The 17,611-nt window shown below is 37.5% G+C and overlaps 1 protein-coding gene across 1 annotated transcript in view; it reads right to left on the reverse strand.

The window, feature by feature from the left end:
- Positions 1-17,611, reverse strand: part of DNAJC3 (DnaJ heat shock protein family (Hsp40) member C3) — a 90,662-nt gene that overhangs the window by 25,635 nt on the left and 47,416 nt on the right. Inside the window, exons 5-9 of the mRNA XM_058681699.1 lie at positions 11,912-12,064; positions 10,231-10,412; positions 9,659-9,778; positions 6,027-6,132; positions 5,822-5,942 (exon numbers count right to left, since the gene is read on the reverse strand). Of these exons, the coding sequence (XP_058537682.1) occupies positions 5,822-5,942; positions 6,027-6,132; positions 9,659-9,778; positions 10,231-10,412; positions 11,912-12,064 (682 nt within the window). The remainder of the gene's footprint in view (positions 1-5,821; positions 5,943-6,026; positions 6,133-9,658; positions 9,779-10,230; positions 10,413-11,911; positions 12,065-17,611) is intronic.

Raw genomic sequence — 17,611 nt, forward strand, 5'->3', positions numbered from 1 at the left:
ACAGATGTTGGCGAGGATGCAGAAAAAGATGATCTCTTTTGCACTGCTGATGGAAATACAAACTGGTGCAGCCACTCTGGAAAACAGTATGGAGGTTCCTCAAAAAATTAAAAATAGAACTACCCTACAACCCAGCAATTGCACTGCTAGGTATTTATCCAAGGGATACAGGTATGCTGTTTCAAAGGGGCATATGCACCCCAATGTTTATAGCAGCACTATTAATAATATCCAAAGTATGGAAAGAGCCCAAACGTCCATTGACAGGTGAATGGATAAAGAAGATGTGGTGTATATATACAATAGAGTACTATTCAGCATTCAAAAAGAAAATCTTGCCATTTTCAACTACGTGGATGGAACTAGAGGGTATTATGCTAAGCGAAATTAGTCAGAGAAAGACAAATATCATATGACATCACTCATATGAGGAATATAAGATACAAAACAGATGAACATAAGGGAAGGGAAGCAAAAACAATATAAAAACAAAGAGGCGGACAAAGGATAAGAGATTCTTATATACAGAGAACAAACTGAGGGTGCTGGAGGGGTTGTGGGTGGGGGGATGGGCTAAAAGGGTAAGGGGCATTAAGGAAGACCCTTCATGGGATGAGCAGTGGGTGTTATACATAGAGGATGAATCACTGGAATCTACTCCTGAAATCATTATTGCACTATATGCTAACTAATTTGAATGTAAATTTAAATAATTAATTTTTTAAAAAAGAATAAGGGACACATGTGCAAACAACTAATTGTGAAGCTTGGCTCTTTTGCTACTGTTGATGGTTCTTCATTTGCTCAAGAATAAAATCAATGGCATGTTATTGAGCATATTTTCATACCATATGCAGATGCTTGTAGAACATAAAGAATGAGTTTCCAGGACTGAATGAAGCCAGACTGGAGTAGGAATCCTTCTCCATGGCACCATATGTGGACATGCTGGTTGGGTTACCATCTGAATGCAGTCACCAGTAAGCTCTGTCCATCATTTCCATCTAACAGAGCCCCCAGCACTTGCCACCATCCTGACTCATTACAGTGAATCTGTCTGTATTCTAAAAACTGACAGAAGTCAAATCTCAGGAAATAAACCGACCAGGTATTAAACTTAACCTAGAACCTAAGCTTTTTGCCAAGTTGCATATAGACACCTCATGAAAGATATCAAAAGATGTCATTACTCCCATCAATATGAAACCATTATCAGTAATTTTTAAAGATACAGCTTCATGTTTATTATTTTAAGTTTTGTGACAAATATATGTTTTAATTAATTGAAAAAAAAATCTGTTGAATGCACAAAATTAGAATATTATCTCTTATTTTTAAAGTTTATGGAATTTTTCTTTGAGTGTTATTTTAGGATTAATTTTAACAAATGTCCAGAGGGACTATGAAAAGAGTTAGTCTCTACTTGCATACTATAGAATTCAAAATTTACAGTTCTGGTATACTTCTCAAATCCTCTACATAGTGTTGTTTATTTTTTGACCACTTGGTTTTTCATGAAAAATTGATGCTAAAAATTTCTATATGTTATGTTATGTTTCTTTTCACCTACATTTTTTTATTTTATCATATTATTTGATGCATTAAAACTCATAATTAACATTTAAAAAAAAATTAAAATGGGCAGAAGACATGAACAGACATTTCTCCAAAGAAGACATACAGATGGCCAATGGACACATGAAAAGATGCTCATCATCACTTATCATCAGAAAAATGCAAATCAAAACTATAATGAGATACCACCTCACACCTGTCAGAATGGCCAAAATCAACAACACAAGACAGAACAGATGTTGGCGAGGACACGGAGAAAGGGGAACCTTCTTGCACTGTTGGTGGGAATGCAAACTGGTACACCCATTCTGGAAAACAGTATGGAAGTTCCTCAGAAAGTTAAAAATAGAACTACCCTATGACCCAGTAATCGTACTACTGGGTATTTACCCAAAGAATACAAAAACACTAATTCAAAGGGACACATGCATTCCTATATTTATAGCAGCGTTATTTACAATAGCCAGGATATGGAAGTAGTCCAAGTGTGTGTCAATAGATGGATGGGTAAAGATGTGGTATATATCTACAACAGAATATTATTCATCCATAACAAAGGATGAAATACTGCCATATGCAATGACATGGATAGAGCTAGAGCATAATGCTAAGTGAACTAAGTCAGCCAGAGAAAGACAAATACCATATGATCTTAGTCACATGTGGAATATAAGAAACACACACACACACACACACAAAAATGAGCAAAGGGAAAAAAGGAAATGAGACAAATCCAGAAATAGACTTTTTTTTTTTTTTAAGTAATCTCTATACCCAACATGGGGCTCAAATTCATGATCCTGATATTAGGAGTCATGCTCTACCAACTGAACCATCCAGGTGCCCCTCAGACTCTTAACTATAGAGAACAAAGTGATGATCACCAGAGGGAAGTGGGTGAGGGATGGGTGAAATAGGTGATGGGATTAAGGAGTGCACTTGTGGTGATGAGCACCAGTCATAAAACTTAAAAAAAAATGGCTAAGATGGCCAATTTTGTTATGTTAATTTTCCTACAAGTAAAAACAAAAAATAAAATAAATGACACAGACTCAAATATAGGACTAATTCTAAATCCCATACTCCTTCCACTATGAACTTATTGATAAACTACCTACCTTCATTCATTCAGCAAACATAGGAGTGCCTGCTATGTGCCAGGCACAAGTAGCCGAGATGGATCAGTTAATGAAAGAAAGACACAGGTTGTCATGTAGCTTAAGTTCTAGCCAGTTTAACTCCTTATCTCATTAAGGATGGCACTTGAATCATCCCTATATTCAAAGGAACTTTGCTAACTGTTTAGTATCGCTTCAATGTCAGTTTGTTCCTCTGAAAAGCTATGAAAGGAATTACTCGGGGCGCCTGGATGACACAGTCAATTGAGTTTCCAACTTGGACTCAGGTTGTGATCTCATGGTTGGTGAGTTCGAGCCCTGCATTGGGCTTGCTGCTGCCAGCCTGCCAGCATGGAGCCTGCTTTGGATCCTCTGTCCTCCTCTCTCTCTGCCCTTCCCCTGCTCACACTCGGTCTCTCAAAAAATAAATAAAAAACATTAAAAAAAATTTTTTAATTACTCATCTATCTGAAGAGCCTCCTTCATTTTTCATGATCTCAGAGGCATCCTCAAACAACAATCTTACTTACTTTCTCATGAGTGGAATCCCCTAATATCTTTCCTGATAACTCTGCCAGAATCTCCAAATTAATAAGTCTCCATGTTCCATTATTCACTAACCTAAAACTTTGTTTTTCTCTATTCACTACATTCCTACCATCATTTTTAATTGCTTATTTACATAAAGGCTAAGCCAGTAAACAGAATATGGAAAGCCCTCATATTTTAACTCAGGATTTCAAAATATTATTTAGCCTAGGTAAGTAAGATTACTTATTCATCTCATCATTTACTAAACCTTCAATTCAATAAGAAATAGCCTTCAGTTTTAGTTATACGGGTGTCCTCAGCACCTCCCCCCAAATTGAGAGGCCTAGAAATCCATTCTCAGCCTCTCCATGAGGTTGCTTAATTGCCATATTTGTGACTCAAACAGCCATTTTACTTGAAAACCTTAATTCAGAAAGATTCCCAGTGTATAATCCAAACCCACCAACAAAGACAAAGAATAAATTCCTATTTATTTTTTTAATGTCTGTTTATTTTTGAGAGAGAGAGAGAAAGCAGGGGAGAAGCAGAAAGAGAGGGAGACACAGAATCGGGAGCAGGCTCCAGGCTGTGAGCTGTAAGCACAGAGCCCAATCCAGGGCTCAAAACCATGAGATCATGACGTGAGCCGAAGTTAGACGCTTAAGTGACTGAGCCACCCAGGCACCCCAATAGACTCCTGTTTAAAAGAAATTTTAAAAGAAAAAACAGACTCTGAAGACAGATCTATTCTATTAAATTAGTGTGAAGCATCTTTTTAAGAATTAAGCTGTCAAGTTTCCCTAAAAAGCAAGTCAGTTTAGCTTTCAAGTTACAAAAGCATCTTCAAATTATATTTAGTAGCCTACAAGATTTAACCATTTTTTTAACAGCGCTTTTCATATTCTTCTGTGGCTTCTCTAATTTCACAATTAGAGCTGAGGGTTTAAATACAAATGACAAAAGTCCCTTTGATGAAGAGTTCCAAACACTAACGGGAATGCAGAATCCTACAGTATGGCCAATCTCACTGAGAAGACACAGTAGCTCAAAAGTGAAAAGAACAAGGATGCTAATAGGATCTTCTTGAAGACCATTTGGATTATGTACATTCCAAGCCCCAACCAAACCTCAAGGACTATACTATAAAATGTCCCACAAATAGCAGTAACTAGAATTGTCAGCACTCATAGGAAACCACTTAGGAGCAAGATTCTTTTCAAATTGTGAAAAGCAGAAAACAAATGATCAGTTTGTCTTAAAAGAAAATGAGTGCCACAAACCTATGTAATCTATCATTGTTACAGATACATTCTCAGTATGTTTAAAGTATTACCCAGGGTTACCGCTTACCATATCATAATTATTTTAACATGACATTAAATGTAATACATATTAATAGTTGCATGCTTTTTTATTAAGTAAATATTCAGCACTTAATTGGGGGGGGGGGGGGGGGAGGGGGAAGAATACCACAACCCAAGTTTCACCAGAAAAATACTCTTACCATTCTCAATTTAAAATGCTTTACCTGATTGAAATGAAAACTTTGCAATAAGGGCTATAAGGCTCACTTCTTTTAAAAACCATCTTATTTAAATGTTCATGGCATACAGTCACATAAAAAGCCACAAAACAATAAATATGAAAGGATTCCTTTTTTTAATGTATATTACCATATACTTTAGTTATCCTCTGAAAATAGGACACTGCCCTTATTCAAGGTCCTTACAACATCTAACAGGAAACTCTGTTACTTCAACTTGAACAAAGAAGGATAAGCAACTACCCTAATGTTACTAATCTGCTTTTGGTCACAGAAGATCATTTTAGGGGCGTCTGGGTGGCTCAGTCGGTTAAGCCACCGACTCCAGATTTCTGCTGAGGTCACAGTCTCACAGCTTATGGCACTGAGCCCCCATCGGGCTCTGCGCTGACAGCACAGAGTCTGCTTGGAATTCTCTCTCTTTCTCTCTCTCTGCTCGTCCCCCACTCATGTTCTCTCTTTCTCTCTCAGAATAAACTTAAAAAAAAAAAAACTTAAAAAAAGATCATTTATATGTAGGACATATATGACATATATATGTTGTAGGTATAATATGTATACCGTACACATGCATAGAACGTATATATATAGAACATATGCATAGTATAATATGTGTACTGTACACATGCATAGAATATATATACATACATACATGCACATATATATGCATAAAACATAGACTAATATATATGCACAGAAAAAGTATGAAAGATATAAATCCCAAATGAACAGCATTTATCTCTGGATGATACGAAATCTATCATTTAAATTTTTATTTTGCTATTTATCTATTCTAACTTGTCTACAACAAAAAAAAGGCTAAAATTTTAATTTTTATATCCCCCTGAACTGGTTTCAACAGCAGAAATCTCTCCTCATATGGTGTACTAGTTCCACTAAAGACTAATTTTCAAACTCAATGCCATCTTCCTAAAGTCATCAACACTTCCAGCAATTCTGGTAAACTTGTTCTCAACAAAAGGATGTTAAACATGTGCTAATTTCATATACATCAACCTTTAGATACTGCAAATCAAATTCCTTGAAGACTAACCTTCATCATACATTTCTTCTATTAAATAGGCCTCTGCTCGATCTTTCAGGGCATTCACATTGTCAGGCTCCATCTGTAAAACTTCAGAACACACTCGAATAGCTTCAACAGGCTTCTCATCCTATAAGTAAATGTGAGAAAAGGATTTATGGCTGTTTTGCCATATATTAAGTTTTCACACTTCTGGGAATGAATCAACTGTTACCTTAGAAAAGCAGTGGCAAATTCTTTCTTTTGAGCGAATCGTATATTCAGCAACACTCGGCTCTGTTTTCATGACAGACTCATATTTGCTGGTCGCATCTGTGTATCTATTAATGAGCAAATCATGATGAGTAACAATGAAATTCTATCTCAGGGGTTAAAGAAAGAGCCCTCTACTCTTCACTAATCGTTGCTTAATCAATTCACCTAAATGAGTACGTGCCTTCAAACACGACTTTTACCTTACTATCAGTCAAAAGTTGGGAGATAAAACACATGACCACAGAAAATGTCTATGTACAAATCAAAGCATACCTGTGAATACCAATCAAACAAAATGATGAATTTCTTTACAGAATAATGCTCATGATTTTGAAACAGAGTAAAACATCTTGTTAAAGTGTGACTTACACATGGCATTTTTCAGCAAAATAGAGATCAGGTTTATTTCTTGGTCCCTACACACCTTCATGAAATAACAAAGCCCATTATCTACATGTCATTTTATACAATGAATGTCAATATTCACAACTAAGTACAATGTGGTTCCCTGCAAAAAGAACCTGCTTAAATTCCCAACTTACTAGCTTTCTGAGAACAATAAAAGCTATTTCAGCCTTTTTTTCTAAACTGGTGAAAAATATTAGCCATGTTATACACGAAGGTACTTTCCTCAGTAATGGCACACTAAACAATATATTTATATGCCACTGTGGCACATTTTTCCCAAAATGCATTACAATCTTCACATTTAAAGGCTGATGTATTAAAACACAGATTTCAGCAGAACACTTAAAACAGAAGTTATTGATGTCAAAATCCTAGCTGGGATAGTGTTGTATAGTTTTCCAAGATAGTACAACAGTTGTAGGAAGCCGTACAGAGCATGCAAAACCTTGCTTTCCTTTTTACAACTACATATGAAATGATGATTAGATCAAAACAAAAAGTTCAGTTAGAAATACTGAACCTCGGGGCGCCTGGGTGGCGCAGTCGGTTAAGCGTCCGACTTCAGCCAGGTCACGATCTCGCGGTCTGTGAGTTCGAGCCCCGCGTCAGGCTCTGGGCTGATGGCTCGGAGCCTGGAGCCTGTTTCGGATTCTGTGTCTCCCTCTCTCTCTGCCCCTCCCCCGTTCATGCTCTGTCTCTCTCTGTCCCAAAAATAAATAAAAAACGTTGAAAAAAAAAATTAAAAAAAAAAAAAAAAAAAAAAAAAAGAAATACTGAACCTCACTTAAAAAAAAAAAAAGGTAGCTTCTGGGAAAGTGGAGTGAATGTACTTTCCCCAGTTCCGCCAACTAGGTACAATTAAATACCCCTACACATTACGTATTTGTCAACATATGAAAAAACTCAGCAAGGGGAGAGAAGGAGGCAGACCAGCCCAGGACATGCGGCCTGAGGGAAACACAATATGGGAAAGCTTCCTGGGTTTTTTTGTTTGCTTCATATACTGCAGACTTGGAGCTGAAGAGACCAGCAACCCAGAAACGCCAATGGGTGCAGACAAAAAATCCAAAACCCAGCAAGAGCCTGCTCTCTCAAGCCACAGGACCTGCAAAGGGCAGCCTGACAAGACAGAAAATTTATGACAATAACAGCTCCACTCCAGCCAAACGCCACAGAAGAAAAAATAAGGCTCCTTCCCAATGCCAACAGGTCAAGTGGAGAGGCTATGACGAGGTGTGCCCACACCCCCACCATGGTGGTGTCAGAGAAGGCCAAGTGGGAAGCTAGGACTTTCATCCATGGCTGGAAGTAAATATCCCCCAACCTCCACCTGCTCCAAGCAGTAGTGAGAAACCCCACACCTCAGCTATCAACAAATGCCAACGGGGAAAACTTCTACCTCCCCAACAGCAACAAAGTGATACCCGCCCCTGCTTTGCTGGAACAATGTCTGAAAAAGCCAGGCAAAACAGATTTAAATTAAAAACAGTCTTATAAAATGAAAGTGTCCAGGTTTCAATCAGAAACCACTCATCATACCAACAGACAGTAAGATCTCAAACTGAACGAGAAAAGACAATAAATTCCAAAACCAATTATCTGACAAAGATCTTAAAGTAGCCTTGGCAATAGCAGCAGTGACAAACATGCTTAAAGAAATGAAAGCAATAGACGGCCTTGGCAAAGAAACAGAAGAGATACAAGAATAACATTTGGTTATCAGAACTGAAAACTAGAAAAACCCAAATAAAAAGTTCACTGAACGTGCTCAACAGTAGAATGGAGGGACAGAGAAAAGAATCAGTGAATTGGAATGATAAAAAAAAATACAAAATCTGATCAGAAAGAAAAGGAATGGAGAAAAATGAACAGAGCCGCAGGGACCCGTGGGGCTGAAACAAAAGAGCTAACATTTATGTCAATCAGAATCTAAGACAAAAACTAGAGATAGAGGGTAAAGCTAAAAAAATACTTCAAGACATAATGGCTAAGGGGCACCTGGGTGGCTCAGTCAGTTAATATCAAACTCTTGATTTCAGCTCAGGTCGTGAGCTCATGGTTCATGGGTTCGAGCCCCACATCCGGCTCTGCGCTAAAGACAGATCAGAGCCCGGAGCCTGCTTCAGATCCTGTGTCTCCCTCTCTCTCTCTGCCCCTCCCCCACTTGCACGCTCTCTCTCTCTCTCTCTCTCTCTCTCTCTCAAAAATAAATAAATATTTAAAATATAAGCAATCTTTAAAAAGAAGTAATGGCTGAAACTTCCCAAGTTTGACAAGACACAAACCTACATATTCTAGAAGCTAAATAAATTCCAAATAGGATAAAAACAAAGAAATCCACACCAAGATACACCATAATTAAACTTCTGAATACTAAAAACAAAGAAAACAAATTTTGAAAGCAGTCAGAGGAAAATATGTTATTTTAGGGAAAAACAATCAGAATGACCATGGGTTTCTCATCAGGAACCATGGAGGCCACAAAGAAGTGGTACAATATTTTTCAGGTGCTCTAACAAAAGGACTTAACTGAGAATCTTATACCACAAGGAAGTCTCTATATACTCTGTATACATCTCTATCACTCTAGATCCCACATTATCTTTTAACAATCAGTTTATATGTCCGTCTCCCACACGAATCTTTAAGCTTCTTAACACCAAAAACCATGTCATATTCATCTCTGCACCCCTTAGTACATTGTCAGTGCCTGACACAGGAGATACTCAATAAATATCTGGTGAAATATAAATAAGTCTGCTGGTAAGAATATTATGCAGTTACTATTACTTATATCCTGCCTTATTAAAAATAAGTACAGGGGCACCTGGGTGGCTCAGTCAGTTGAGCATCCAACGGAATTCACGCTTCGTGAGTTCAAGCTCCACGTCAGGCTCTGTGTTGACAGCTCAGAGCCTGCAGCCTGCTACAGATTCTGGGTCCCCCTCTCTCTCTGTTCCTCCTCTACTCACACTCTCTCTTTCTCTGTATCCCAAAAATAAATAAATATTTAAAAAATAATAATATTAAGTAGAGCTGCAGTAGTTTTGCCAAGGCCAGGGCTATCTAGGATAGTCTATCCTCAATGGCTGATGAGTAAAAGAGCAAGCAGTTCAACTGTTCTTTTGTGCCCAGAAAAGCCAGAGAAGAGAGGCTGTAGACTGCAGACAAGCACATTCTTACCTGCCGTCTCTGATGAGCTCTTCAGCTGACTCAATTAGCTTATTAAGTTTCTTTACTTGTTTATAGTGTGCAAAACACCTTTTATGATCCTGGTCCAGTTTAAGACATTCACGAACTTCACTGCTCATGTATTTAAAAACAGGAAAATACTCCAAGTCAAAATAATTAATGACTGGTTTTCCACAATACAGAAATCACATTAAAGGTATTTTTTGCTTGTGACGATTAAACAAAACACACTGACTTAACAACTGACCATATACTTTTACATGTGGCATTGTGCCATACACACGTATTAACTCAAATTATAATAACTTAAGTAGAATTATACATTAAACACCCTATTTTCTTTCTGCAAATATATCTCTATTTTAATAAGCATAGCTCATGAAAATAAACTATGTGGAAATAGAATAACTTAGGGAAAATACAAAATATACAAATAAAGAATATAAAAACAACCTTAACCACAGTTTTAATTTAAAATTAAAGTCTTTAAAAACGGGATTATTATCTTACTGCCAACAGTGAAAAGAGGATGAGGACGAGATGTGTATGTCACTAGAGCTGACCTGAGGGACAGTTCATGGTCTCCTAGTTGATAGTACAGTGTGCTGATTTTATAAAAAGCCTCAGTATTATCATTCTTCAACTTTGATGCAGCTTTTAAGTCACTTATCGCTTTCCTAGGTTCCCCCTCTTTTATGAAACATTCAGCTCGAAGTTCCCGTAGTTCTGCATCCCAAACACAAACCTTGAGAAACAAGAGAACTAGACTTTAAGAAGCAGTAAACTATGCACACCCATACTTCATCCCGCGTAGTTTGCTGACACACTTATCAACATGAAACCATCTTCAATTACTGTGATTTCTATATTGTAAAGTATTAAAAAGGCCGATACAATTCAGATGCGACAAAATAATTTCTCCAAGGATATCTTCAATTCTAATGGGGGAAGGGATGTATACGCTAACAAGGCCCCTTTCCTACTTCCTTCAATTATATAATTTTAAAACTCTGAAAATAAGAATACATGGCATTACTATTAGAAGGCTGCTCCCAGTGAAGCACATCTGATTTTGAAAAGAATATTCTTTAGTCAGGTTTTTGTACTTAATCAACAATTCTAATTTCTAGTTCCAAATCATAAAATCTAGGTTCTAAACCTGCAAAATACTTCTATTCTAATAACTAAATAGAACTCTGTTTTGTAAAATGTTGTCTCCTTGAAATTAAATTCTCATACCACAAAAACAAAAGAGGAGAACAATGTGAGAAGGTGGAGGCTTCACCATTTCCACTTCGTCAAAATGTTTATAAATGCATGAGTTTTTTTTAAAAATGTAAACCCAAAAGGTCACCAATAGGGCCTGTGGAAGTATCTTTACACATTTCTTAGAGCTGTTCTAAGGTCATATCAACTTTTCACATATTTTAGATACCAAAATCAACACGTACATAAATTAAATATCTTGGCTAATCAAGTAGGTAAAAATAGTTATCTAAGTCCTGGAAGATAAAAATTATAACTTTATGTTTCCTTAACAAATCATAAACAAAATAATTTAATAAAACATGAATTCCACTCGACTGTATCACACAATTTCCTCTATAAAATTATCAAAGAAGCACCTACTTTACATATGTTAAGTTTCCTGCCATGATTAAATGCAATTGTACATCAAAGTGCCATGAAAATGATAAATAAACAAGAATTAGGATTGCTCCTACTTGAATATCTCAGTAGACTTCCTTCTGAAACCATCTGTCATTAAGTCCTTCAGAGGCAAGGAAACTATAGACTGAGCTCTTGTCTTGACCTCTGGGGCTTGTCAACATTCCATCTGCTTCTTCCCTATAGACTTCTCACTCTAAACCTTCTTCCCCTGAAACATTACTTTTCCTTTTTCTTCAACCAGTTCTTTCATCTTTCACCCCCTTTATCTAACTTCTAGAATTCTCTCCAGCCCCCCCAATGCAAAATCAAACAAAAACAGTAAAGCAAGCAATGTATAAAAATGTGTAACTCCCATTCCACAGCACATCGAGTACATTTACTGCAAACTCCAGTTCCAAATTTTGTTCCACATAAACACCATCTCTCACTTAAGAGCTAAAAGCCCAAGGACCAATGTGATCTTATCCTCTCTAGGTTGCTTGTGATACATAACATGTCAAAGTGCATGAATGTGCCTCAGAGTAAAACACAGCATGTGTCAGGCTTGCCAGCTGCAATGTCTAAGAAACTTACCTCTAAAATCTTATCAAGGAAGGTTATAGCAGCAGTATAATCTGAGCTTTCAAAAGCATCAAGCGCTTGTGAGCGCAAACGCTGCATTTCATCAGATTTCACAAGTTGAAACTGGGCTTCCTTTTCTTCATTTTCACTTGGATTAGATTTGAGCTATAAGAATGAGAAGAGAAATTAAGCAGGATTTTTAATCTCTTAAATCTAATACCCATAGTACACACAACGATCTGACCATCGTAAATACTTAAATTCATCAGGGGGAAAAAAGGGTAAGAGATGCTGGCAAAACTGGCTTGTGCAAGAACTTGCCCCCAGGGCTGACCAGCATGAGAGCACCTTTACTTCCATTTGTAAGGTACACAGGAGTGAGCTGTGAAATGACCTATGGTCCCCGCACCTTCCTAGGATGCAAACACACTTAGGACTGTGAAAGAGCAGAGATGAATGAAGTAAGGAGAGCACCCTCCTCACTCTTAGGTTAAGCTCTGCGGAGTAACGAGAGTTTCATGTAGTGGGCCTTCTAGTTCTATTTCCTAAATGTGTATTTTTAAGAATAAAATGATTTTACCAAAATAATGAAAAACATAGGGAAACTGAGGAGATGGCAGTATTTTTTAGAGGTTATAGAACAAAGATTTGGCACCAGAGGGGCTAAGGTGTAATGAGTAAGGAAGAATTTATGGGGGAAAATGAGAGTAATACTTTATTACAAGGCTTCGAATGGAGTTTTAAGACATGTACACATTGTCTCTCTTTTTTAATAACTTTATAAAGGTATAATTTATACCATAAAATTCATGCATTTTAAATATGTGATTCTGATTTTTAACAAATGTACCAAGTATGTGACCGCTACCACAGTTTTAGGCCATTTCTGTCAAACTTTTAAGATCCCTTGTGTCTGCTTACAGTTCATTCTTGCTCCCAGCCCAGCCTAGGCACAGGGACTCTGAACAATTTCTTCCTCCATATGGAAAATCTCAACCTTAATGGCTTAGAAAAATTGAGTGCCTACATTTAAAAGCTATTGACTTGGGTGAGGGGGGGACTTTTTTCATGGCAATTATAGTTTATATGTAATAACTTCTGAAATCTAATATTCTTACCAAGATGGGAATCATAGTTGATGGGTTCCAATTTGGGGTGAGGTAGTGCCAATGGGAGATTATTTCTAGAAATGTCTCTCCTTCGACTGACCAATCATACTGCTTCTCCTTTTAGTGGATTCATTTTTTTAAAAAAAACACCCTACTAGCTACCTGGCAGGAGAGAAAACTCCACATGAGAAACCTTGAGCATATTATTTCTTGGTAGAGGCTCTACATTTCTCCATTTGGTTTTCAGGATACTTAAGGTATTCTGTTTTGTCTGTTTAATCCTTAGCTTTGAAGGAATGGACAGGACTCTAAGTATTCATAGGTAACTAGGAACTCACAACCTCAGCTTGCTCTGGCAAGGACTGTCCCTGCATGACTGAATTATCCAGCTGAAGGGAGCTGCTGAGAGGCCGTGGCATGTTTATCTATGACTGTTTCATCATCTTCGGGCTGGTCTTGAATCCTTCTGCCAGACCACACTGGAAGGAGGAAAATGTGCAGGCACTATCACTTTGCTCTGGGTAAAAGTAGTTTATTGATAACTTGTTTCCTGTACGTATACTACCACTCCTTTTTGAATAGGATACATTAGAATGGATTAGAGATTGCCTCTTGTATGGAATTTGCACCTTTTCTCTCTCAAACTTTACAGTCTAATCTCTGCCACACAATTTTTCTTGCTGGAAGGTGAGAGCGGGTAAAGTCCGAAAGCCTGAGATTGAAGATGGAGCTCAGGCTCACTTGGTGCTCAGACAATGGGAATGGGAATGAGAAAGAGGGGGTGAGGTCAGGTCGTCTGGAGCTCTTTGAGGCTGGAGGGAACTAGGGGAGGGAGGAGATTCTTGCAAGGAGGGAAGAAAGGAGTCTGAGACTAAGGACTTACTTGTAACCCTGAGGACTTTCAAAGAGGGTTAAAGGAGATGAAAATTTTCACTCTTACCACAGGCCGGGCTCCTCCAAGATATTTACATGTACGGATTGGACCCTGCTAGCATTTCCCTCTCCTTTTTTCACATTTCTTGATATCCCTTCTCTTCTTTAGTGTTTCGTATTTCAGACCCTTTCAACAAAACCGCTACCTATGACAATATTCTATTTCTTATTTCTTACCATTTACTGCGATCACTGAGCTTTTGGATATAAACCCGTAATAGCTATGGGATGGGGGGCTTATTAAAAGGGGTGAGCGGCTCTCTAATCTAATCTAAATACACTCCCATTTCTGGGATTTCAAGTGAAAACTACAGGTTGGTAGTGGTGGTGGGCAGACTTCTAAGATGGCCCCAAAAGACCCCCAGGCTCCTGGAATTCATACCTTTGTGTGATCCCCTCTCCTACTCCTTTTAAGAAACAGAATGTGACAAAGGTGACAGGACATCACTTCCTTAGTTAGGTACAAAACACTGTGACCTCCATCTTGCTAGCACTCAGTCTCTTGCTGGCATCTCTTGCCTTCTCACCTGCTCACTCTGACGAAGCAAGCTGCCTGCTGTGGGATGCTTTATGGGGAGACCCACAAAAGAAAGAACCAAGGGAAGCCTCTGGCTGACACTCAGAAAAAACAAAGGCCTCAACCTAACAGCTCAAGAGGAATTACATCCTGCCAACAACAAAGTGAATTTGGAAGTAGTTCCTTCACCAGCCAAATCTTCAGATAATACTGCAAGCCTATCTGACACCTTAACTATAGCCTAGGAGAGACCCTGGGGCAGAGGACCCAGCTAAACCTGCCCAGATTCCTGACCCCATGAACTGTAAGATCACAAAGGTAGGAAGCTTTAAGCTGCTAACTTTGAGTAATTTGTTAAGCAGCAACAGAGAACTAATATAGTGGTTTTACCATTTTTCAATGGCCAGATTGTGAATATTTCCAAACAGATTTTCTACCACTAATGTTTTAAAATAAAATCTAAATGGGGAAAAAAACAAACCCTCAACCCAAACCTTGGCTTTATCACTTACTATCTGTATATTATTTGCATTTTCTTCACCAATAAAAGGGGAATAATAATGCTTACACCCTGAGGAGCAGTCATTGAGAAATCAAAAGGACCACCACATAGCGAGTATTCCAAAAAATGCTAATAAAAATTCCAAGCTCCTTTTTTGAACTTTCTATAATATATAAATTCATAATGAGGACAGGATGCAAGACATAATACACACTTTAAAAGGCCATTCAATTTATTTATCATTGCATTCCATAACAGCCAACTTGAACTGGATGCCTTTACAATTAAAGCCCCAGAATAATAAAACCTTAATTTGACTCAAGGTCAAAATAAAATTAGACTTTAGCATAAAATCACCAAACTGCCTGTTGCTCAAGAAATTAATCTTCCAATTCTATTAAATTTAATTATGGTTTTAAGAGGTAAGTAGCACAAGTTTACATTTTTAATTTGTTACTATTTGATAACATGGAAAAATATGTAATATTTGAGGTATATTGCAATATTCTCTAGCAACTCCTAGAATTTGCCTTCACCAATTCTTTCCTAAGTCTTTAAGGGATCTATACAAAAGTAATACTAATTTGAATGTCAATAAAAAGCCCCAATTTTTGAAAAATAATTATATCCAAGCCAGGGAGTAGGTGATTGAGTTAAAGTATTCTAAGGCCCCTGTAATTTTCTGGAGGAAGCTAAAGATATTGATTACCTGTAAACCTTAGTAAGCATGGATGTTGAAATTCCTGAAGTAATGACTAAGAGAAAAAGATATTCTTTTTTTTTTTTTTTTTAATTTTTTTTTTCAACGTTTTTAATTTATTTTTGGGACAGAGAGAGACAGAGCATGAACGGGGGAGGGGCAGAGAGAGAGGGAGACACAGAATCGGAAACAGGCTCCAGGCTCCGAGCCATCAGCCCAGAGCCTGACGCGGGGCTCGAACTCACGGACCGCGAGATCGTGACCTGGCTGAAGTCGGACGCTCAACCGACTGCGCCACCCAGGCGCCCCGAGAAAAAGATATTCTTAAGGACTATCTTCACTGACACAAAAGAAACAGTTGGATAAATAGAATCTAAGAGAAACAGACACAAAAGATGTAAAGTCGCATTTCTTATACCAACCTAGCCAGCAAAAATACTACTGATACCAAGTGGTATTGAAGTTATGGGGCTCATAGAACCCCCCTAAACTGCTGGTGGGAATATAAATTGGAATAACCACTTAACGAGACAGTGCCAAACTGGCCAGGTTTAAAATGCCCATAACTTTCAAAGTAGCAATTATCCTCTTAGGTATATATCCTATAGTAGTGATTCTCAGTGTATGATCCAGGGACCCTTGGGAATCCTTAATACTCTTTCAGGGGTCTGTGGGGCCAAAACACATATGGATAAAAGACAAAGTACTCATTCAAAGTGCAGGCTAAACTAATGGATTTCATTATGACAGAGTACTACAAGTTCACTGGCAGGATTTCAGAGTCCACATTGCAACTAACCAATAACAACTACTGGAGTTTTGGTGTAACATCAAAGAGTATCCACAATTATATAAAAAGATGTTAAAACATTCTTCCTTTTCCAACTGCTTATATGTATAAACCACATTTTCTTCAATAGTACTTCAACCAAAATATAAATCAGATCTGGGAATCTGATGGTCTTCAAGTAAGCCACATATTAAAGAGATTTGTAAAAATGTAAAACTTATCTCATTAAACTTTTTGTTTTTGAAAATAGTTAGGTTGCATGCAAAAAAATCTATATTAACATAATGGGTTTGTTACTTTTAAATTAATAAGTATTTTTTAATTTCTAAAATTAACTTCTAATCCCGTAAATATTGCTAAACAAAAGGTCTCTGGAGGCCTCCATATTGACTAGTATAATGGGATCCTGAGAGCCATCCTAAGAACTGCTGCCCTAGAGGGACGCAGCACATACAAGGAAAACGAGCAAGAACGTTCAATGAACCTGACAAAATATAAATTCAAATATTTGTGAAATTCATAAATAAAACCTACCAGAAATGAAACATGGAAATGTGAGGATAGGCTAATTTCTCACAATTATAACACAAGAAAAAAGGTATCTTCAAGATTCCAAAACTCTCTTGTTCCCTGATACAATTTTCATCAAACCAACACCCTTTTCATGTCCCATCTCCTCCTAGCCTCCCTAACTGTTCCATACTATGGTCGTAATCGCTTCTCTCTAAATGCCGAAATCACGTAAGAAACCCTTAACAAGGAAGTAACCTAAGAAATCATCTTGCCCAATCAACTCGCACTTTGTAAATGAAAATACTGAGTCTCACAGTACTGACAGGATAATGATAACTTGCCCAACATCACACAGCTAATCAGGAGAAAAAGTGAGGTGGGTCTCCCAACTTCTAGTCGTGTTCTTAATTCTTAATCTTATCGTTTTATCCAACCTTTATGTCACTTCTTATAAATATCTCTGTGTTATTAATTTTTTACATATTTAGCGCTTATTTCCTCCAACTAAAGTATAAACTGCTAAAAAACAGGACATATGCCTTAATGCCTACATTGCATGCCTATCTTTCTTTTTTCATTTATACTATTACCCATGAGCTAGATTTTACTACCCCAACTTTAGATAAAGAAATTGAATGATTATGTAAC

Source organism: Neofelis nebulosa, chromosome 1 (assembly GCF_028018385.1).
Source record: "Neofelis nebulosa isolate mNeoNeb1 chromosome 1, mNeoNeb1.pri, whole genome shotgun sequence".
NCBI classification, from domain to species: Eukaryota; Metazoa; Chordata; class Mammalia; order Carnivora; family Felidae; genus Neofelis; species Neofelis nebulosa.